The following is a 23,759-nucleotide window of genomic DNA, read 5'->3' as shown; positions in this document are numbered from 1 at the left end:
ATTTCTGAAGAGTTTAAATGGGAAATTCTCTCTCGGAGCGGTACTTCTTCTTTAATCCTTGGGTACTTCTGTTTTTGTTACTTAACTTTGGCATACATGTTTCAAAAGTGTGTAATTTGATCTTCTTTTATTCTTTTACTCTTGCTCCATGATCATTCAGGCAGATATTTAGTGCATCTTTCCCAATCTTCTCGATACTGCACAGATCATGCACAAACTCAAGAGATGTGGTTTGACCCGTGGCTAGGTTCTTCAAACCTTTTGAAAATTTTCTAAAAGGGTTAACCATGTGATCTTTCATTGATGTTCAACATTTGTCTAAACTGTGTCGACACTTCAGATGTAATAGGTTTAGTGTAAACCCATTTTGTTCTAGCTTTTGCATCCAGTGTTATGCCACTTAGTCCAATGGGACTCTCTTTGGCATCCCTATTATAAGTCTGCTCTAGAGCCATATCTGCTGGAACTCCATTAAATGAGCCATCATTGCAACGAACTGCAAAGTATCCCTTCATGAAGAAGCTCCAGACTTCAGGTGTAGTGTTCTTCAGCTCATGCATGTCACTGAGGTATAGTGGGAGAGAACAATTATAGTTATGGTGACCACCGGAGATGATATATGGTAACATATCGCTGCTGTCATGTACAGATTGTTTCTAGTCACCTCTTCTATAAGATGAAGTAAATATTAGCAAAATGTTGACTATTTTGATATAAGATCTACACACAACATGAGATGGTGAGGATTCCCTCTCTTAGTCAAATTCATCAGCTAGTCCCTCAAGTTTAGTGATAGAAGGCCTTGGTCGTTTTGTGGCTACTTTCACATTGCCTTCAATAACTCCATTGCAAAACTCTTGGAGATCATTTTCCAAGCCACTAATCAGCTGCATATCACCATCGTTGCTCTCGAAGGAGTTTGTGAGCTCCGATGCTTTGTTAGTAATCACCAGCAGGACCAAAGATCTTGTTTGCAGTTCCTAGCTTGCAAACACCACTCTTGGCTAAGATCTCCTCTCCTCTACTGCTTCTCATCAACTTTCTTTAGGGCGGATGCAACCGTGATATTTGATGAGCATGCGTAACATTGATTGTCTGATGACCAGAATGAGAGCTTATCTCCAAATTGAGTTTTCAGCTTCTTTCTCATCTGAAATGATATGTAGACATATGCACCACTTATTCCCTTTTCCATGAGGAAGTGTCTGTACCTATCTCGAATAGATGAAAGCACTAGGATATTCTTTTGTTCAATCAGTGTTTGTTGGAGTTCATTTGATAACATAACAAATGCTTAATTCGTTAATTTACCTGATGAAGAAGTCTTTTGCTTTGTGGCTCGTCTCGCCATGTAAGCATTCATACATTTCTTGTGATACTGTATGTCTAGTGCCACTAGGCCAACCTTTGACAGCATCTTTCTGTCACCCAGTTCAGTTCCTTTCCGTTTTTTTGTGTTTTACCTCTTGTTCCAGTCATAGCTTTGTTGCGAATTGTAAATTTACTTGCACATATAATACATTGGCTTAAATAGTTGAAAGCAGATATGTGTGACGTAAGAAACTTCTGCTTAGAATCACTTGATGAAGAACTTGATTCTTCATTTGACCTTTCACATGATGACTGCTTACGTCTTTTCTCTGCCAGGTCACAACTTTTCTGCAAGGTATACCCGCTTCTGCAGTCACCGTGCCATTTCATCAGTTTCTCTGAAGACATTTGTCCATTGAGCCTCAGAGCAACAGAATCTTGCCTTTTGGACGTAGCATTTACAGGAGTGTCTGGAGTTCTAACATTCTGTATTGTGCCTTTAACAGTACTGGTTCTGACATATTATACATTTAGAAACGTCTGTCAGTACACTAGGCCCTACATCCAACATTTCGATATTTGCTGCAGGAGCCATTATGATTCACATTCCTCGAGTACTTATGAAAAAAGTGAAGCACCAGATAGGACATAATAAACATTATTATAGTGATAATGGATAACTGAAGTGAAGAGACTTGAAGAAAACGACTGTTAAAAAAGTAATAATGTTGCAATGCAATCTTCATGTCAATGAAAAGTAATTTTCAGAAGTTTCCCGTCCATAAAAATATGGTAAACCCACCAGTAGTATCGAAATTGGTGTTAAGAGATCCCTTGACCCTGAAATCATAAATTTAGACGCCAAAATCATGTTCGTATGACAGTTAGAAGCGTAGATATGAACATATCTTACAAAATGGGGAGTTGCATCGGGAGACTGATTTGGTACGTATACGGACCAGAATATATGGCCATTTTTCAAAGTATTCCAGAAGGTTGCCCTCTTGAATCCTATTCTGCTAGGACTGAACTTTCAAAATCGGCAGTGAAACCGTTTACAGCATGAAACTGCAATTTCGACCCTGGTGCTCCCCGACCATCTGGGCAGGAGTAGGAAGTGTGTGAAACTTTGGCTTTCTTGTAACGATTAGAAGTCAGTGGTTATTTTGAGCAGCCATGGGAAAGCCTCCGGCAGATCAGGTCAAATGAAGAGAGGGGCGTCTCTTCCCTCCCTCCCCCTTTGATAAACAACTCCATTATCACTAGACCAGTACTGTCTCATAACAAAAGCGTTCTTATTTCAGGCCTTCCCGTCAGTTATTCCGTTGTGCACGAAAGTTCGAGTTGGAAAAGATAGCCATGAAAATACATAGTTTTGCCCTCGCAGTGCGGTCATGTAGTCTGGCATGAACATCTATTGTTATGCTGCAAACAGTCACCTTTTTTAGGCTATTTTTTAGTAAGTGTATTCTATAACAGAAATAAATCCGATTATTGAAAAAACAAGTTCTCTTGGAGATATGTGCGAAGGTTTTGAAATGTGTATTAATCATTGCATGAAATTATGTACGAATAAGAGTTCAGTCGTAGTTATGAAATTATCAATGTATTATTCTCTCTCTCTCTCTCTCTCTCTCTCTCTCTCTCTCTCTCTCTCTCTCTCTGTTCATTCACCTTGTACATGGATAAATGTTTATGGGGGGCATGAGACCCAAAGGAATTTTACCACTGGATTATATCCCGCTAGGTGCTTCAAAATGGAGACCGTGTGAAATAGAAATCAGAATAACATTTATTGGAAGGCAAAACCGTAACGGAACAACGGAGACAAAACAGACAAACATATACATAATATATATATATATATATATATATATATATATATATGTGTGTGTGTGTGTGTGTGTATATATATATATATATATATATATATATATATATATATATATATATATATATATATATATATATATATATATATATATATATATGCATGCAGGTGCATGTATGTTTGTATATCAAGGAATAAGTCAGCAGTTCAAAAACAGCTCTTTGTCTGGGCCTCAAGAGATGGGTGGGTTATTTGCTAAGACATATTACAGTTCCCAGAACAATTGATAATGACTGAGAATAATTAACTCAAGTCAGGTTACCGGGAAAGTAACCGTGTCACACTTTCATCTTTTCTGTTTTTGAACGTTTTTCGTAGTTTCATAAGAGACCCACCTCCAAAATTAAGTTTCCACCTTTAAATCCAATTTGTAACGCTTCTACGCCGTTTTATGTTACCCTTGTAATGCTGGATGGACGAAAACAACGTCATATTGGCCAAGAAACAGTCAACTTACATTAGATTACTATTTGGGTACACTAAGTATTTAAAAAAAATTTTCACGCACATGTCTTCTGCACACTCAAAGCACAATGTACACTCATCAATATGATTACAATAAATCACACTGGATTCAGAATGTGTTTATGTTTTAAGATTAATGTAATTTATATGTAAGGCCAAGAATGGAAGTTTTTATGTGCATAATAAATCGCTAATAAATGTTTTGCATCAGTGTCGTTTTATTACCCTGCTTAGTCTAAGGTACTAAATAAATCGTGATTCTTATCGCTAAGATAAATTATATATATTTATGTTACTTGAACTATATTGTCAGTGTGTGCAAGATATGTCGTGTCTCTTGGAAAGTAACTTCAAATAATGTTTATGCAACGTGATTTTTCCCCATCAGAGTTTTGACTTTTTCCTAGATTCGTTTCACTGCTCCTATACAAATATATACGCATACCACTGGATTACATATCCTTATAGGCGCCTCAAAATGGAGGTCGTGAAAAATGGTGGCCACGGTAAAATCGAATAGCACTCCTTGGAAGGCAAAACCGCAGCGAAAAAACACGGACACACATTATATATATATATATATATATATATATATATATATATATATATATATATATATATATATATATATATATATGTGTGTGTGTGTGTGTGTATGTGTGTCTGTGTATGTATGTATAGACATACGTAGATAAGTAGATGGATAGACAGATATAAAGGATTCTAAGCATAATGTGTAGGTAACGTGGGCTCGGTAAGGGAGTTCTGGAATATTCGAAACGTTCCTGAATTGTCGAGAGGAGCGCGCCGCCCCCGCCAAGCCTGCTGGGTGGCCAGATCTATTGATTTTGTTTCTTCCTCCTTCGTTGTTGTGGAATAACACTTGCATTTCGCGTTTAAAGGAAGCAGTCTCTGAACCCAATAGAAACAATGTGTCTTGATACCCATCACCTTAAAAATACATTTGTCAGTTGCTTTCAACGGTTGTTAGTGAAAGTTAGTTTGTGCCACCACGGTCTAGCAAGGTTGAAACTGACTGCGTGATTATTGAAGCCGAAAAGAGCAAAATGGTATACAAGTCAGTTGGGAGTTAAATTCACTCGTAGAATCTCATCTGTCTAATGTATTAGAATAATTGCTAGTTTTTTCCCATGTACGCACACAGACTAATCTCATCGCCACATCAGATAATTATAACCTTCGGATGAGGGTGATCTAAACTTCATTTTATTTTCGTTATAGCTAACTGTCACGTATTTTCATAATTACTGAATGTGCTTCATGGAGCAGTCAACTTTTTATTTGCTTCAACCCAGGAGTTTTGCAGAATTCTCTTACAGGTTATTCGTTTGTATGTTAGCAGCGCGCTAGTCCGCATTTCAATAATTCATTGTTATAACGGAGGTTAGTGTTATTCTATGGATGCTTTTACCTATTTGAAAATTCCAGAATCGTATTCTTTTCACTGATTTGTTTCATGTCAGGCCAAAAATTGAAACAGATAAACATTAGGTGGGTGCCTGTTGTTGTGAAGAATCCAATATACAGGGATTTTCATAAAGCCCAACTAAGCACATCTTTGCATTCAAAAACCTCCTGTGTTGAAATTGACCAATGAGAACCTCATTCTGTAGTGACGTAATCGCAAAGTTCTGACGTCATGATATGTCGGTGTCCTGAGTGGCTAAATGTTATGACGTTAGAAATGGGTGCGTCTAATAGAAAACGACGAAGAAAACGAAGCTCGCAGAATCTGGTAAAATCGACCTTGTGAACTGCAACCCCTCTTCACCCCCTGGCCCTGGGTGGCGTCTCCGGTCTCCCGCCTTTCGCTGCTTCCTTCCCCGGCCTGGACGAGCGCTCAACCTCAACCTCCTCTTTCTCAGTCGCTCTCGCTCAGTTGTACGAGCCACGTCGGTTGTTGAAGGTGTTGTTGGTCGGTTTGTGTTTTCCATCGTTTTAAAGTCGGTAAGTATCAGTTAACACCTCTTTAGTTTACATGACGATATGTTTTTTGTATGGTAATAGGTTTTAGTGTATGTATATGACTGGTACCATTCCCGTGTGTAGGTTATTTATAAATATAGGTCATCAGACTGTTGACTGTCTCGGGAACATGGTCGACTTGCTTGTTGGTTTAGCCTGTGGTCGAATAAAAACTATATATAGGCCGTGGAATTTAGTAGAATTAAACAGGTTATAGTACTGGAGTTTGTGATGGCTGGCGTTCTGGTTACTTCTGTTGAGTGGTGGGACACAAAGCACAACCGGCTTCGCGGTGCCTGTTCGTTCTCGAATATTCCCTTTGTCGATTGTGTGGGTCAGATGACACTTGGTGGGATGATGTACGTAACACATTCCACGTGAGCGTATTTTTGTAGACTTCCCTTTTGCAGACGAACCCACTTAAGGCTAACCTATTTGAGAAGGTACGGATTACGTAATTAGATGCGTGGTTGGTAATCCTAGATACGTGTAGACTTTGTTCTTCCCATCCCCCCCCCCTCTTTCTATCCGGTAAGCCTCGGAATTTTTCCGTAACTTTGCGCGTGTGTGGAAATGTGACCGTTTTTGCTCATGAAAGTCATTAAGGAATTAGTCTATTTCAATTTTTTTTTTATTAACGTTGCGTCTTGCTCCAATGGCTTAGCCCATATACACATTCCCTTTTCCTTTATCTACGTACGTGTGTGCATTCGCTGGCAGGCTGTACTTAAGATTACCGTGTGTTCAGGATAACTTTGTTGCAGTGCCTATCTCAAATATTTTTGGTTGTGATTGCAGTGATGGTTGTGACCCCCCTCTCATTAATGATTTGACTGGCGGAATATTGGGTAAAACTACTCCCGCTGCCTGATTCCCGCCAGTCGCCGACCGGAATGTTTACCGCGTCTTGTTTCTATCTTTTTATATTTGCCGCCTTTTGTTTTTCTCCTCATCCCCAAGGGGCTTTTACTATGCACTTTGCCCATTTTGCGCGAAAAATTATATGTACCGCCATAGAGGGGCGCGGTAGTAGGCTTACAGGCGTATACCAAGTAGTTTTAAAGCTTACAGGCGTGTAGACTGAAAGGGGGACCTCGTGGGCAAGACACTGCTACTCCATTCTGGGAACTTCGGTAACCGGGCTCTCTTGGGCAAGACACGACTACTTCATTTTGTGAACTTTAGTAACCGCTCCAACCTTCCAATTATGTCGGTATTATTTTAACCTCATTAAACTAGTTTTTTTCAGGTATTGTGTAAAGTTCTGTTTTCGTATTGCAGCCATGATATTTAATTAATCTTTATTCTTTGTTGCCTTATATCCTGTTCAGTAGGTAATTTATTAACCATAGTCCTTCATTGAAAAGTTAACCTTTAAATAATATGGATTGTCATGAGATTGTTCGCGCTGTGTTTACTGCAATCTGTTTTTGTAATTTTTAGTTCTGTATTTCATTTATCCAATTTAGCCATTATAGTATGACCAAAATCGAGTGGCAGGACGTAGCTAAAACAATACAACGCAGGTAAATTTCACTTAAGAAAACATTTGTTTCCTGCGGTAGTCCTTCTACCTGGCCTTGACTCATACGTCCGAGAGGTTAATGATTAGAACCAAATCCCGGTCGTGGCATCTTTCGAGATTTGCTCAAATCTGGCGTTTGGGATGGTTTTTTCCTGCCAGCGTTACCGCGCTGGACGAGTTTAATCCCTTTAGTCCATGACTTTGGTCTAAGACTTTAAATTTCAAGATTCCTGGCCGTTTGAATCTCTTAATATACAGTCTATTTCTTGTCTGGTTGTTCATATATATATATATATATATATATATATATATATATATATATATATATATAATATATATATATATATATATATATATATATATATATATATATATATATATATATACACAGACAGTGAGTTTTAATGTTCACAGCATACTAAAAATGCATAGGCTTATATCCTGTATATTTTAGTATTTGTAAAAGTGTCACGAATATAGTACATTAAATATATACAATAAGAACATTTTCATTTTTTTATTTGTAAGGTAAGGTAAATAATATTTGATATTCAATTTTGTATATATTTCAAATACAACCAAAATATGGTTTTTTATACGATCCATTATTCTTAGTGTAATGTAAATATTTAAAACATTGTAAACAATTTCCTCCGCCAGGGCGATTAAATGTACTCTGCATTGTCTTGTATGGTTAAGTCAAGGTCGTTAAGTAAGATTAGAAGATTTCTCACCGTACAGTACATATGGCAAAAACCTTTCCACGTTATTGACGAGTGTAAGTTTTTTTTTTTTATCCTTTTGGTGTTAAAAATGAATAGAGGACTTTTTAGTTGAAAATTATATCTGGGACAATGCTGTATATAAGATCTTTCGAAATCTGTATATATGTATACCATGAATTTTGTACATTTTACACCACTGTATAATCTACTTTAGTTCCGCCCTGCCACTCGATTTTGGTCCTACAATGGTAACCAACTCTTAAGTAGAACGGAAATTGTTTTGCTAGACACCTTTGTCTAGTGTTTGGGGATAATCAGGTTCAACTAGTGTTATGTGACGGAACTGTTGCTGCTAGGAATGACGTACAATTATGCAGTTCCTACCGGTCTTTTTACAGTTGAACCGTAACAGAAATGTCTTCACTTTTCAAACCGCGGTTTCATTTATTTATGCCTAACCTGTACTGTAACAGCCAACTTGTTCAAGAAATGTTAATGACAGTCTTTATCGGCCCTTAAGGTTACAGTACTGGGACATTTAGTTGCAATATATGTTTTATGCAAATGTAACATTGGATAGCCCATGGTGCGTCCAAAGATACATTGTAAATTCTTGGTTCAATGTGATGGTAATTTATAAATGAACAGCTCAAGAATTTGTCTTGTTTGCAAAAAAAAAAAAAAAAAAAGTGCAAAACACAAGGCAAGTTATACTGTTTAAAGATTTTAATGATTGGCATTTATCTGGGAATAACGTAAAGATTCTGTAAAACGCAGTACAGATATGTTTAAACTTTTGTAATTGATGATCATGGTAATAGACTATCTTTGTAATTTACTCATTAGGCTAAACAGCTTAGCCAACGAAAGTTTGATAGTGCAAACCTTTAATAGAACCGATGTATAGGTGTTGCTATTGCCAGATGTCTTGAGGGCTAATATAGAAATTAATGGCAATAAGGTTTTGGATACCAAGATATGAAATGATCATACAACTGCCTCAGCAGCTTTATAAGATACTGATCTGTGCTGAGACATTTGAGTTTTTTTTTTTTTTTTTTTTTTTTTTTTTTTTTTTTTGTTAATCCAGGTTTGACTGTGGACTATGGATTTGTTAGCATTCCATGACTGTAGTAGAAACAAATTCGAGTGGCAAGGCGGAGCTAAAGTAGATTAGTAGTGTTGTCAAATGTACAAAATTTCATGGTATATAAATTATATCGAACTTGGATTTTGAAAAACTGTACAGATTTGTCCCAGAAATTATTTTCAACGAAAAAGTCCTATTCATTTTTATTACCAGGAGATTTAAAAAGAAAAAGAAGTCAAACGTGGCATAGGGTTTTGAAGACCTTTGTCAAATGTACTGTACTGTATGGTCAAGAAGTCTTCAAATCTCAGTTAAATCCCCTGGGAGGGTGGGTTAGTGCCGTCAGTGCACCTCATTTAGTGCACTGTAGGCCATTAAGGTTCTTTGCAGCATGCCTTCAGCCCCCAGCTGCAACCTCTTTCATTTTTTTTTACTGTACCTCCTTTCATATTATTCTTCCATCTTACTTTCCACCCTTTCCTAACAATTGATTCATATTGCAACTGCGAGGTTTTCCACCGGTTACACCTTTCAAACCTTTTACTGTCAATTTCCATTTCAGTGCTGAATGACCTCATAGATAGATCCCAGTGCTGGGCCTTTGGTCTAGATTCTGTATTCCAGTTCAATTCAAGTCTCATTTAACAACCTTGATCCAACCATACAGGACAGTGGAGAGTCCCTTATAGCACGTTTTAAGTGCGCAGGCAAAGGAAATCGACTACTTTGTTTTTAATATTTACAGCAGGAGAAAAGAAACGGCAGACCATTCATTGACATTTTAAGATTGATGGGTCACATGACTTGCGACAGGAGTGTGTGAAAGAACCATATATCAATTGTATTTGAAATAAATACAAAATTGAATATCAAGTATTTACCTTAACTTACAAAAAAAAATTATAGAATATCTTTATTGTATACACTTATGTACTTTGTGCATAACACTTTTACATATAAAATACTCAAATAATGGGATATATGTATTTTTATTATACTGTGAAAATTAAAACTGTGTATACAGTAAACCCCCGTATTTGCTGGGCATGTGTACCACACATGCACCGTGCGAATACTTAGAGCTCTTCTAAAAAGACTTAGAACTGCCTATTTTGATAGTTCAAGCACACACACACAAAAACTAAAAATGTTTATACAGGTGTTATCCTACTTAAGATGGGGTTAGGTTCCAAAAAACCCATTGTTTGTTGGAAAAAACATATCACGAATATAGCCTATCTTACACTAGGGTATTCGGTACCATATATACAGATATGGTAGCCTAGCCTACACTATAAAGTATGTATTCTATACATACACAGTATAGTAATTATTAATATCAGCTAATTCTGGAGGTTCATGCAGAGCAACTTATGATAATTCTCAATACACAGAGAAATTGAATAACAAATAAGAATTAGCTTAGCCTACACTGGTATATCGTATACATATATGGCAGTGTACTCTTATATTCACATATTGTATTATACAAACATCGTCCTAACGAATATGCATCTTTACCATGGATCTTTTAAAATGTTATACCTTAATTCACTGCATCCAATAATGTATATATTCTTATATTGTTTTTGTATTATAAATTGCAATTATTGTGATCAGTGTTTTGATTTGGAAATCATTTATGTGGTTCAGAGCGCTTTTCTTGCTTCTGGTTAGTGTAAATGAATCTCTAGATACTTTATTTATATGGGGCAAGGTTTTTTTTTGTTACACTGTACGAAGTGTTTTTAAGTCGAAATAAACTGAAGTCTCATTGTGAAATTAATTTAGCTGTTTTTTCATTAATAGGTGACGTTGGCCGTTTTGGGGTGTTCACTTTGTGTAAAAAAAATCAAGGTTCCGTTAGCTATTTTCACTTGATTTCATTATAATACAAGCTTTACGTATTTAGATTTCATTATGGTACGAGCTTACATATTTATCGTTTATTGGCGTAAAAATAGCAGTAATGTGTTCGTTCATCCCCAGTAGTTTTGATTAAAATACTTTCTTCCCAATTTTAATTACAGAGTTTCATCCATGTTGCCAGTACACAGTAATCTATAGTTATTAGCAGCTAAACTTGCAGTATAACTTTAGCAGTATATTTCCTTGCCAATCTTTTATCAATGCCGAATAACGATATAATGTAAAAATATATTAGTCCTACTCTACTTAATGTCATTTGTACTATAACCTATGGTGATTGTGTATTACCATACAATGGTTGAAATACAAGCAGAAAGGGCTGTTGTTATCTGATTCAGTGATAAACAAAACAACAGTTTCTTGGTCGGTTGTTTATGGCTGTACGTATTTACATGAGTATAACGTTAACAATACTTTTATCATTCTCTGTTAATTTTTTAACTAGAAGATGGGATAAAGAGTTGGAGGAAAAGAATCAGGTCTGTTGTAATTTGGTCTCTCTTGGTGCCCGATTGTAAGCTGATGCCTGCGCCCACGTGAAATTTAAAAATATTTTATAAATATTGCCGTATTGGTATTAATTGCTTACCCCATTGCAAAATCGAATTATCATAAGGTGAACTATCGTAACTCGAGCACTGCCTGAGTATTTTAATGGTTTTATCACAAAAAATGCATTTAGTCATGAAAATGTGATGAAAATACAGTACGGTAATTAGTGAAAATTCTCAATGAAAAATACAGTGAATGTGCAGATTTTCAGCGAATAGTGCGTATAAATGTTCCACAGATAAATCCGCGAATCGTGAGACCGCGAATACAGGGTTTACTGTATATATGTGTGTGAGTGTAAATAAAAAGGCCCATAAAACACTGTATGAACATTTCAACCATATATTTTGAGCACTTCCTTCTGTACCCCTGTTCACTGGTAAAATATGGACCAAAATCACAAGGGAATACCTTAATTTCCATCCTTCCTGGGTCAATAGCCACCTGCATGCCAGCAAGACTTAATGCCACACCTACACATGTGTTGCATATATACCCTTGTATCTATCATCTGTCCATATTTTACCAATGAACACAGGCACAGAAGGAAGTGCTCGAAATATATGGTTGAAACGTTCATACAGTGTTTTATGGGCCTTTTTATTTTCATATACTGTTGTGTTACAGTAAAAGACATTCATATATATATCATAAAACAAAGTCTTAGACCAAAGTCTTGGATTAAAGGGATTAACTCGTCCAGAGCGACAAGGCTGGTAGGAGAAAATCACCCCAAATGCCAGAATCTCAAAAGATGCCACAACCAGGATTGGTCCTAATCATTTCTTTTGGATGAATGAGTCAAGGCCAGGTAGAAGGATTGCCCCAGATAAACATGAGCAAATGTTCTCCAAAGTTAAATTTGGCAGTGTTGTATTAATCTGTTTTAGCTCTGCCCCGTCATTCGATTTTGGTCCTACTATAACTAGTTAGTTTTGGTATCTCTGATGCTTTGTCAGCAATAGTAAGACTGAGGTAATTCTCCCCAAAATAGACGAGCTGTGCATCAGTGAGATAGATTTTCCAATTTTGGGTTAACTTATACAAAGCACCAACTGACCTCAGGCACCCCAAGGGATCATGAGGTGGCCATTACAACGTACGTCTTGGAAGGGGTAGTGTACCAAATTGAAGACCAAAGATTTTCATTCCTGTAAATTTGAGTGACAAGTCTTCCACTATGGGACCACCACCCTAATAACACAAATAGTACAATTATCAGACGACGTCTAAATGAGCCACCAGTGATAAGGCATTTGTAATGTCCACTTCTGACTCTTGTATCATCAGTAGGATTATAGGTTAGAAATTGTTTAGCTTAACAAAAATGCATGATACCCAGATATATAAATAGCAGTAAGTCAATTGCAGCAAAGTTACTTAGTCTAAATTTACTTAACAACTATATCATCCTTTACTTCGTGTCTCACTAAGATAGACAATGTATTTGTATCAATTTAATCTCAGTCCTCTTCGGCAGCTAATCAGGTTGATTACTGTAACCCCTAACATGAAACCCTAGGTTATTTTCAATCCATTCATTTGAAAGGTAGGAGTGACACAGGTACAAATTTGTAAGGCAATTGCAACATATGGTTACCAGTTTTGTATGTACAGTAGTTGTGTTGGTGGGAGTCAGGTAAATTTGTTACAACTTTCTAACCCACTTTTCATAAATGCCAAATTATACTCCCACCACATCCAGGGATACTGTTGAAGTAAGTGTAATTAGTGAATTTTGTCAACATCAGTAAAACTAGATAAATTATTGAAGTGATTAGGCAAAGCATTTTGATTCATGGAAGATTTGCACTAATAAATCTTGTGCAGTTGAAGATTTTTGTGCTTTGGCAGAAAGTTCTGCAGTTCTTTACACACCAAGACTGTCTCTAGTATCACATGAGAAATCAAACGGTCTAAATCAGTAATAGTTTTCAGTTTAAAGGACACCTGCTTTGATAAGTTTACAAACCTAATGTGTGCATCTTCAGGAACCAGTTTCACCATAAAAACAACCTATTTTCCATTTATCCATTTGAAAGAAATTAACTTGCAGGCAAAAATCCCCTTATAATTTAGCAGGTCTATACAGAACAGTAGTTTGTCCTGAGTCCAGCCAAACTGGTAAATTTTGAAAAGTATGCCAAAAATCTCCTAATGATTGTAGTTCATGACTCCCATTAGATGATCTAAAAGATTGAGATATAATTGATGGCAGTATTATAATACCTATTGTGAACAGCATAAGATATTAAGAATGTGACACTTCATCACATGAGAAATCTGAGTTAACTGTAAGCAGTTATAGTTTAATGACAGGGTCTAAAAATTCCACCAAAGAATTAGATGTACTCTAGAACAGTGGTTGTTTATAAGAAAAAAATCATGATTGAACATGACTTGCATTGCAATTGAAAGGAGAGAATATTCACATACTGCATGTAATGACAACAAAAATTTCCAGAGAATTTGCCAGCTCTAAACTTGCTGTTTATAAGAAAAAGAAAACCTGTGGATATTGGGTCAGGATTTGTAGTTTGAATACAGACTGTACTATAAACTGGAGCCCCATAACTTGTTAGGTTTCAGTACCTATTAGCTACATAACATTTTATGGTTTCCTGCTGACGTTTAATACAGAACTACCTTTTTATAAATAATGCATTTTGCTGAAGTCTGTAATTGAGGTAAGTGCAAATTACAGCTTAGCACAGACTAGAAATTAGTTACTGTTAAGCTGTGGGAAATTTTGGATCTTCAAATACAGGCTCCACTGAAGTGTGTTTTAATAATTCTGGTGGTGTTTATTACTCAGGAAACTGTGGGTCCTAGGGTTAGTCTTAAGATGGAACACTAGGTTTAAGTTTTAAACATTGCTGCATGCATAGGTATAACTTGAGTAAATTTTTTTCGCATCCTTATGGTAACATAACAGTATCAGGCCAAAATCAAACCATCCAAGATGCAGTGTGTACTTGTGGGTCACCCAAGGTCATTTTAGATAAACCTTTGTTCCCCTTACTTTTATTTGTTAGAATTAATTTCCCAAATATTGTATTTTATTCTTAAGGTGATAGACTTGTTAAGTTCCATTTAGTGTAGAGAAAATATTTTACTACCACCAAAGGTAGTGTTAGTTTTTATGTGCTAATTAAATGAAAATGTGCTTAATTGAGGTTTCACCAGAATATTTTTATTTCCAGAAACATCATGGCGAAATCAGCTGCTGTTGGGATTGATTTAGGAACTACATACTCGTGTGTCGGAGTGTTCCAGCATGGCAAAGTTGAGATCATTGCCAACGACCAGGGCAACCGAACCACCCCTTCGTATGTCGCCTTCACAGACACAGAGCGCCTTATTGGTGATGCTGCCAAGAATCAGGTGGCCATGAACCCTAACAACACTGTATTTGATGCCAAACGGCTCATTGGCCGAAAGTTTGATGATGGTGTTGTTCAGTCTGACATGAAGCATTGGCCTTTTACTGTCATAAATGATAATACAAAGCCAAAAATTCAAGTAGATTACAAGGGTGAAACGAAAACATTTTTCCCAGAAGAAATTTCATCAATGGTTCTAATAAAAATGAAAGAAACTGCAGAGGCATTCCTGGGCAGTACTGTGAAAGATGCTGTTATTACTGTTCCTGCCTACTTCAATGATTCTCAGCGTCAAGCTACCAAAGATGCAGGGACAATCTCTGGTCTGAATGTCCTTCGGATCATTAATGAGCCTACTGCTGCTGCCATCGCTTATGGCTTAGACAAGAAGGTTGGAGGAGAACGCAATGTTTTGATCTTTGATCTTGGTGGTGGCACTTTTGATGTGTCAATTCTAACCATTGAGGATGGAATTTTTGAGGTAAAATCCACAGCTGGTGATACTCACTTGGGTGGTGAAGATTTTGATAACAGAATGGTAAATCACTTCATTCAAGAGTTCAAGCGAAAGTACAAAAAGATCCCTCTGAGAACAAACGTGCTCTTCGCCGTCTCCGTACTGCTTGTGAGCGTGCAAAGCGCACTCTGTCAGCCTCTGCCCAAGCAAGTATTGAAATTGATTCTTTGTATGAGGGTATTGATTTTTACACATCAGTTACTCGTGCAAGGTTTGAGGAGTTGTGTGGTGACTTGTTCCGTGGTACCCTTGAGCCTGTAGAGAAATCCCTGAGAGATGCCAAAATGGATAAGGCACAGATTCATGACATTGTTCTTGTTGGAGGATCCACTAGGATTCCCAAGATTCAGAAATTACTGCAAGATTTCTTCAATGGGAAAGAACTGAATAAATCTATCAATCCAGATGAAGCTGTAGCATATGGTGCTGCTGTACAGGCAGCTATTTTGTGTGGTGATAAATCTGAGGCTGTGCAAGATCTGCTTCTCTTGGATGTTACACCTCTGTCTCTTGGTATTGAAACTGCTGGAGGAGTTATGACGGCACTCATTAAACGTAACACCACAATCCCAACCAAGCAGACTCAGACATTCACCACTTATTCAGACAATCAGCCTGGTGTGTTAATTCAAGTTTATGAAGGAGAGCGTGCAATGACAAAGGATAACAACCTCCTAGGTAAATTTGAACTCTCTGGTATTCCTCCAGCTCCACGAGGAGTGCCACAAATTGAAGTGACTTTTGATATTGATGCCAATGGTATCCTGAATGTGTCAGCTGCGGACAAGTCAACTGGTAAGGAGAACAAAATCACAATCACAAATGACAAGGGTCGCCTCAGTAAAGAAGAAATTGAACGTATGGTTCAAGAAGCTGAAAAGTACAAAGCTGATGATGAGAAGCAACGTGATCGCATTGCAGCAAAGAATAGTTTGGAATCTTACTGCTTCAACATGAAGTCCACCGTGGAAGATGACAAGTTTAAGGACAAGGTGCCAGAGGAGGATCGCAACAAGATAATGGAAGCTTGCAATGATGCCATCAAATGGCTGGATTCTAATCAGCTGGGAGAGAAGGAAGAGTATGAGCATAAATTGAAGGAAATAGAACAAATCTGCAATCCCATCATCACAAAAATGTATCAGGCAGCTGGCGGTGCCCCTCCAGGTGGTATGCCAGGTGGCTTCCCAGGTGCACCAGGTGGTGGTGCTGCACCTGGTGGTGGTTCCTCTGGCCCAACCATTGAAGAAGTAGATTAAATTATTTTCCTTAACAAACAATCTCTTTGGCTTTTGCAGTTTATTTATAAATTTTACTTTATTTGTATCATTATTTTATTTCTGAATATGCAGTTGTCTTGAATGTCGTGCCAAATTATTGAATGAGTTTTGATATACATGTTTTGTTTTGTAATCTTTCATTATATAATATTTACACATTTTTATTGTTTTTAAGATATGCAGATTTTCAAACTTCAAATTATTAATCATATTTTGGCTGTAGATAGCCTATACAAAGCAGAGTACTTAGGTATTTGTTTCTTTCACCAAAGAATTGTTATTGAGTTTTCAGAAAACTTGGAACTACTTGATTTTCAGCATATTAGCAATTACTATGTTCATTCAAAAATAAATTTTTTAGTAATCATGTTGTATTTTATTACCGGTCCAGATGTAAATAGTTATTTCTGAAGTCATAATCAGTAAAGGCAGAAATGGGAATTTAAAGTCATATCTTCAGTCATGCACAAGTGGATTTTCAATAGTTCCACCTGTGTGCAAAAAGAGCTAAACTCAGTGTGTCAAATACAACTGTTAATAAGCATTTTTGGAATACTTTTTAGGTGACCTACCTCAGCAATTGTATGTGCAGTTCAAGAGAGCATCATAACAAAAACTTCAACCTGGGTTCTAACGTCATTTATTATCCTAAAGTTAAGTTTTGTAATCGGAGGTGTTTAATCTCACGTATGTCCAAAGGGAATATGTAGGCTTAATGCTTCGACATACTCAACACAGGTGGGTTTACCATCAGCCAGAGGAAGTATGTAGGGAACTGGAAACGGGTGATACAGTGGGAAAAAGGTGAAGAGGAAATGAACAAGACCCAGTGTGAGTGGTATAGGTGATACGAGTGGAAGTGGATGGATGTATTTGGAGTAGGAATGAAGGTGAAAAGTATGGACTGGAAATGGCACCGCTTTGAATATGGGTGTATAAACACCTGAGTTGTAAAAGCTGGTAGTAATTTATTTAGTAACAGTGGAGTACAGAGCCAGACAAATAACCTAATGGTTAGGAGGAAGATGAAGTGTAAATTGTAAGGTAAGCTTTTGTGAAGCATGTGGTTGAAACAGGTTGCTAGTGATGTGCATGAATAAAAAATCCAACAAGAGTTTGAAGAGGTAAGGAAAACATGATATCTCAAAGAACAGTGTAAGCAGTGTAAAAGGCTCAAAATTGAACAAGGTATAGTTGAGCAAAGTTGAGTTTTCTTAGATTGCAAGATGCAGGAAAACAATATTGGCAAGTGGAATGGGAAATATGGGCCCTTGGTACTGGAAGAGGAGCTACAGAGTTGGAGAGAAAGGCGCAAGGGAAGTGGAAAGGATATTTTCAGAATATCAAACTCAAAAGACCGGATCTGTTTGTCAGGTGCCACCAAAAGATAGGGAAGGAAACCTCTTTCGTAGGGATGATGACAAAAACGAAGATGGTCTGGTTATAGGCCTCTTTTAAACAAACGATGGTGGAGGCCTTGTGATGAAGACTTAACAAATGGCAAGAAAACAAAAAAAAATGAACAATGATAAAGCCTGGTCCACCAGAGGGGCAGACTGAAAGGTACTTGGTGTAGTTGGGAGGATAGATACTAACTGTTCCCAGCCATCTAGGAGGGAGTTCTGATGGTGAATGTGTTTAAGCTGAAGGGATATGTGATGGAGGCATGGTAATTATAGAAGAGTAAAGTTAGCAGCACATTTGTCAAAGGTCTTAGAGAACTCGAGAGATTCAAGCACTCGTGAACACCAGCAGGATTTCATTAGCAGAGTTAGTCCTTTGTAGTAAGACTAGAGGAAAAGAGGCTGGAAGTTAATCGGTAGCTCTACTGTGCATTTGTAAACTTGAGAAGGCACTTGTTAGAGTTAACAAGGAAGATAGTGTATTGATATTCAAAAAATAGAAAAGTTGGTTAGGTTGGCTGGAATGGTGAATAAAAAAGAGCAAAATGGATGTACAGAGTGATGGGATTATGATTGCCAATCTGTGGGAAGTAGTTATATGCAGATGAGCTGGTGAGTACAGCATAAACTGAAGAAGAATTGCAAAGAAAGGTAAGAGTAATAGGAATTTGTTGAGTGGGGTGGTATGAATGTAAATGTGACTATTAGTGATTTATGGTGTCCAGCAAGCAGGCCAGGGGAGGGAATAGGTTATAAATACACGATACAAAAGGCCTAGATTTGAAACACCAGGAGAGTTTCAAGTACCTAAGATTTACTTGAAGCAAGGAGAAACAGTAGCAAGAGCAGATTGGGTAAAAGATGAAGAAATTACAAGTGTAGGAGTGGTAAAGATTACTGATATGATAAGAGCTGAAATTGAATTTGTTTAGGTATGTGTTAAGAATGAGTATGGAGAAAGGAGTGAAGTGGACTTGGATGGAACACATTAGGTGCAAACGGTCAAGAGGGAGGCATTGGACTAGATGGCATAGTAAAGTGAGGGAAGCTTTGGAGAAGAACAGTTTTAGGAAAGGAAGATTCATTTGACAAATGGTTGGAGAAGATGTGTCAAATCAAATGACCCCTTAGCTTGGAGGTAGCAGTGGAGATGAAGTAGTGGTTTCATGAAAGTAACTTTCAACTAGAGGAGCAGGGATGCACCAGCCTCACCAGACCACCCCACACTAGGCATAGCCAGCTACCACGAGTACATGTATGTGGCAACCCAAAAATTGACACCACAGCTGAGCAACACAGCACCCACATCATATTCTCAACGTCAACAGACTTCTCCAGGCCCACCTCAGCTACCAAGAGGTACACTCACACTCAAAGTGACACTACATAAGTGCACAGGACTTCATTCAAAGTTCCTGACTCACAACCTAAAAAGCTGCATAATTATATCTTCTCTGAATGCAAAAACCTATTTATTTGATAAAATAAGGCCACAGTATCTTTCACAAGAATGAAATCTATCATGTGTCAAAACCGTGAAAGCATATATGTACTGTATAGCCAAATTTTGGAAAAAACTGACAAAACATTTTCAAACTTACATGCAGCGTCGATGTATTTAGTCACGAAAATAACCTGAAAATACAGTAATTAGTGAGTATTGCTCCACGAAAAAAATCCGCGACTTACCGAATTTTCCGCTATGTATTGAAAAATACATTCCACAGACAAATCCGTGAATAACTGAAGCCGTGAATGCCGAACCGCGATATAGCGGGGGTCCACTATACTATTAAACCAAAGCAAGCGACACCATCATGCCAAATTGAAATAAACAGGTGAGGGAATATATTCATGTATGTAGTAGACAACTCAAGATTGCATTTGCCAACTTGACTTTGTCTTCATTTTGGATCTCTAAGCAACAGCAGTGATGCCATTTTAACTTTTTGCAGTATAAATTCAAGCCAGTGAAAATGCACCAAATGGTCATAAATGTACCAAATTAAGATATGATTTTGTACACTAATGCCTTCTCAAGATAAGTACTCAGTAGACAAATAAATGCAGTAAATACATAAGGCATCACAAGTCCCAGGAGCATAACCATAGTAATGGTGACTAAAGAAAACAATTGTATTTCATGCTTAAATCCCCTAGAAATACACATTATACTGCAAAGACTTGTAAATTCCCATAGATTTTCCATATTTTAGAATTTCCCCATTCTACCTTAAACAGGGTTTGAGTTCTCATCCCCTAAAATGACTCAGGGTATCTTGAAAGACTCGAATTTGTCTGAATAAGGCTCAGTCGTTCGTAATGAACGAAAATTAGCCCAAGCTAACAGAAGCCTCTATGTGTATCTTATTTGCAGAGAGATACTGCAGAACTAATAAAAAGTTTATGGGGGGTTGTACTTATGGTGTGTAAAGAAAGTTTTCCATGCGCTGTTAAAATTTCCAACGCACAAGGGTAAGACAAAATGCTTAAACTTATCATGCACGGGCAGTCCGGACTGCCGAAAGGTCATGCGTGGGGAAGAAAGAAAATGTTATTCTCCGTTATCAAAAGCAAACCTTAGCTCGCACGCGACTGGTAGTACTCTAGCATTTACGTCTGCCTATAGTCGTGACATCTGCCGTCAATGAGTCAGGCGGGTGGGGGTACTCTTGACCACTTGTCTGGTGTTCGCCTGGGCAACCCTTTTCCCACGCTTGGAGGATTTCCCACAGTAATGAGTGGCATGGAAGGACACGCTGATATATTCTTCAGTAAATAAATTTACAGGAATACTGCGGGCTCACTGAGGAATATCCAACTCGGTTAAAGAATTTAAAATTTTTATTCTCAAAAATGCAGCAAGCTGCACGGACGTATGGATAAAATTAGCTAGCGAAAGAAAGGGATTTATATAGGAATGGTGTGCGTGCATTGTTTATAACAATGGAATTTTTAATTGGACTCAAAATTAAAGATGGCGGACAGTTAGGGGTGGGGCCACGTGGCCTGGAATTGAAGATTCTGGGTCAGACTTTACTATTCTCTTGACTTGAGAGCGGAAATTTAGTTGATTCCTAAATACTTCCTCACTTTACCTATCAATCAAGCGAGAGAGAGAGAGAGAGAGGATAAATCCAGCAACACGAAAATATCTGAAGTCAAAGCCTTGGTGGGTCACCTACACAATGTACCTGTCTAGGAATTCGGGACTTTTAAATTGGCCTTATCACGTGGACGAAGGAATAAGGGCACTGTTCCTTTTATTAACTCTTCAGAGTTTCACTCCCCAGCTTCCTATTTTTAAAACCGCAGCTAACATGTGACAACACACAAATCTCATGGAATGGTTAATATGCTCTCACTTCTCATGAACTAAATTGGTCATGCACGTGGTCTATTAATTACCTAACACTGATTGCAGTCACTTTTCGCACCTAGCATAAACCTAAACAAAATATTTCAACACTTGCGCTGTGGAACTGGCTCTTCTCACATGCTTAAAAGGGAGGGGGTATGCTACCAGGGTCGTCTGTAATCATGCAGATCAGCTCTAGCACTCGCTATTCCGGTGATAATTGCAAATGCAGTTTGCATACTTGGCAAGGCTTGCCAATGCTACGAATGTGTCTGAGATACTTACTGGATTCTGAGCGGCAACTGATGATCGCAGAGAGTTCTTTGCATTATCAAAAAATCTACTATAATTCAACTAAAAAATCTGACTAATAAGGCTGGTTAAGGCAGCTCCGTAGATGAATAAATCAAAGAAAACAATGCTGCCTTAGGCAGCTCCATAGATGAATAAATCAAAGAAAGTAATGCTGCCTTAGGGCCTTCTTCATGTGAGGGTACGTAAAGCATATAACGGGGAAAGATAATATCATTGCAGATTATTTATCCCGTACCGAATCGGTGGATTCAAACCCGGGATAATTAATCTTCTGGGGGGGAAGAATATTATAAGGTGTTATAATATATAAAACCATTCTACAAGTGTAATATGTATCTATGTGAAATTTTTGATGTTTTGTTTGCAGATTCGTCATTTGTTGTGATGATGTGATTTTAAAATGTCTTTTCCTTACAGATAAATTGTGTATCATGCAATCTTAAAATGTTTTGATATGTTTCTTTCATTTGTTTAATATTTGATGCAGTATAATTAAATTGTATACTGGGTGTTATGGACTCGAATTCTTAGCCGTGTAGAGAGAAAGGGTAAGATTCTTATCACTTAGTACATCCTGTATTTACACAGTTGTTTGGGGTGAAGGAAGTCATGTTCGAAAGGCAGGGCCCTCTTGTCTTATCTGATGAGTTGACAGCTATCAGCAAATTGCCTGTAACATATTTGTTCTGTGTGCCTATTCTGAGGTTATCATCTTTGTCTGTGCTTATTCTTTTCCATGATCTTGAGTAATGGAATGGGGAAGTGAGAGAGTTGAAGTTAACATACTGACAGCCGACCAAAAATTGGGTCCAAAATACCTCCCTTTTATTTGCTCAGTTGGTTTGAGTGAGCGGATGGTGTCAATCATTAATAAGAGCTCTGGCATATTTCCTTCTGAGCCTTAGAATTCCTTGTATGTATACTGTACACGTAAACCTGTATGTATATACACTTTATGTATCATGTATTCTGGGAGGGCTTGAAGATAAAAGAGCAGTACTGAACCAGAAACAGTCAGTCAGGAACAGGGGTTGCTGGAAATAGGGTCTCTCTCTCTCTCTCTCTCTCTCTCTCTCTCTCTCTCAAATTACCATTCATGTATAAGGTTGTTTTACTGGCTGCTCTCTTATTTGTACAAGTTTTGTTAAACTCACCCAAAAAAGTGTATTCATTCTGTAAGAATGATCTAAGGTATTCATATTGGGCAAGCATTGTGTAAAGTGTATAATGGTGAAACACTTAAAAAGGTAATGTGATGTTTACTGGTTTTTATTATGTTAAGAGTTAAAGTGATGTTCTAGGTAAAAGAGAATAATTATTTTGATAAGAGGTGAATAATATCTCTTATAGTGAGTTCTAATGTGTCTTGCTGCTAATTATATATCTTTGTGTATGTCATTGTGACTTGGCAGTGTTGTCTTTGAGAAGGTCCTAGAAATACGTGAGTTTAACCTTTTTTAAAAGTGAAGGTAATCTTTGGAAAGATTGATATAATCTTTAAACATATTTTTGTCTTAGTGAAATGGCTTTTGGTATATTTCCATTTTTGCATATTTCATTCTTATATGTCTGTGCAATCATATTACTCTAATTTTATAATTAGTGTTTTACAAAGTTTTGTGCTGGTGATTACTTAGCATTTTGTTAGTGCATACTTATTATTGAGATTTCAGAGAATACTTATATGGATTCCAGACAGTAATATTTTGGTGAACACTTGTGTTGAGTTTAGTTAATCAGGTATATATTTAAAACTTGAGTGAAAGTTAATGGTTTGAGTCTTGTTTAACCAAATTGCTTTCTTAATAAATTAAAGTTTTGTGAATTAAACTTGATTAAGAAATACTTAAATCTTACACTGTTGTCAGATAACAGTAAATCTTTTTGAGATTGTGAACTCTGCATATAACTTTTGAACTTAGAAATAAATTTGCCTGTTTAAAGTTTTAAAAGCACAGTGTTTCATTTTGACCACCAGTAATTAGAGAAATTAATGAATGTGTACAAGGTAAGTGATATATCTGTTTGT

At 37.2% G+C, this 23,759-nt stretch overlaps 1 protein-coding gene across 1 annotated transcript; it reads left to right on the top strand.

Annotated features, from left to right (window-relative positions):
- Nucleotides 1-5,496: 5,496 nt before the first annotated feature.
- Nucleotides 5,497-16,867, top strand: LOC136852941 (heat shock cognate 70 kDa protein-like). Its single transcript, XM_067127952.1, is given in 3 exon segments — nt 5,497-5,635; nt 14,678-15,435; nt 15,438-16,867. Coding segments are annotated over 2 exon segments (1,947 nt in total). The 5' UTR covers nt 5,497-5,635; nt 14,678-14,684; the 3' UTR covers nt 16,634-16,867.
- The last annotated feature ends 6,892 nt before the right edge of the window (nt 16,868-23,759 follow it).

The sequence above is a fragment of the Macrobrachium rosenbergii genome, chromosome 3 (assembly GCF_040412425.1).
Source record: "Macrobrachium rosenbergii isolate ZJJX-2024 chromosome 3, ASM4041242v1, whole genome shotgun sequence".
NCBI lineage: Eukaryota > Metazoa > Arthropoda > Malacostraca > Decapoda > Palaemonidae > Macrobrachium > Macrobrachium rosenbergii.
This window is presented reverse-complemented; position numbering and strand designations above follow the sequence as displayed.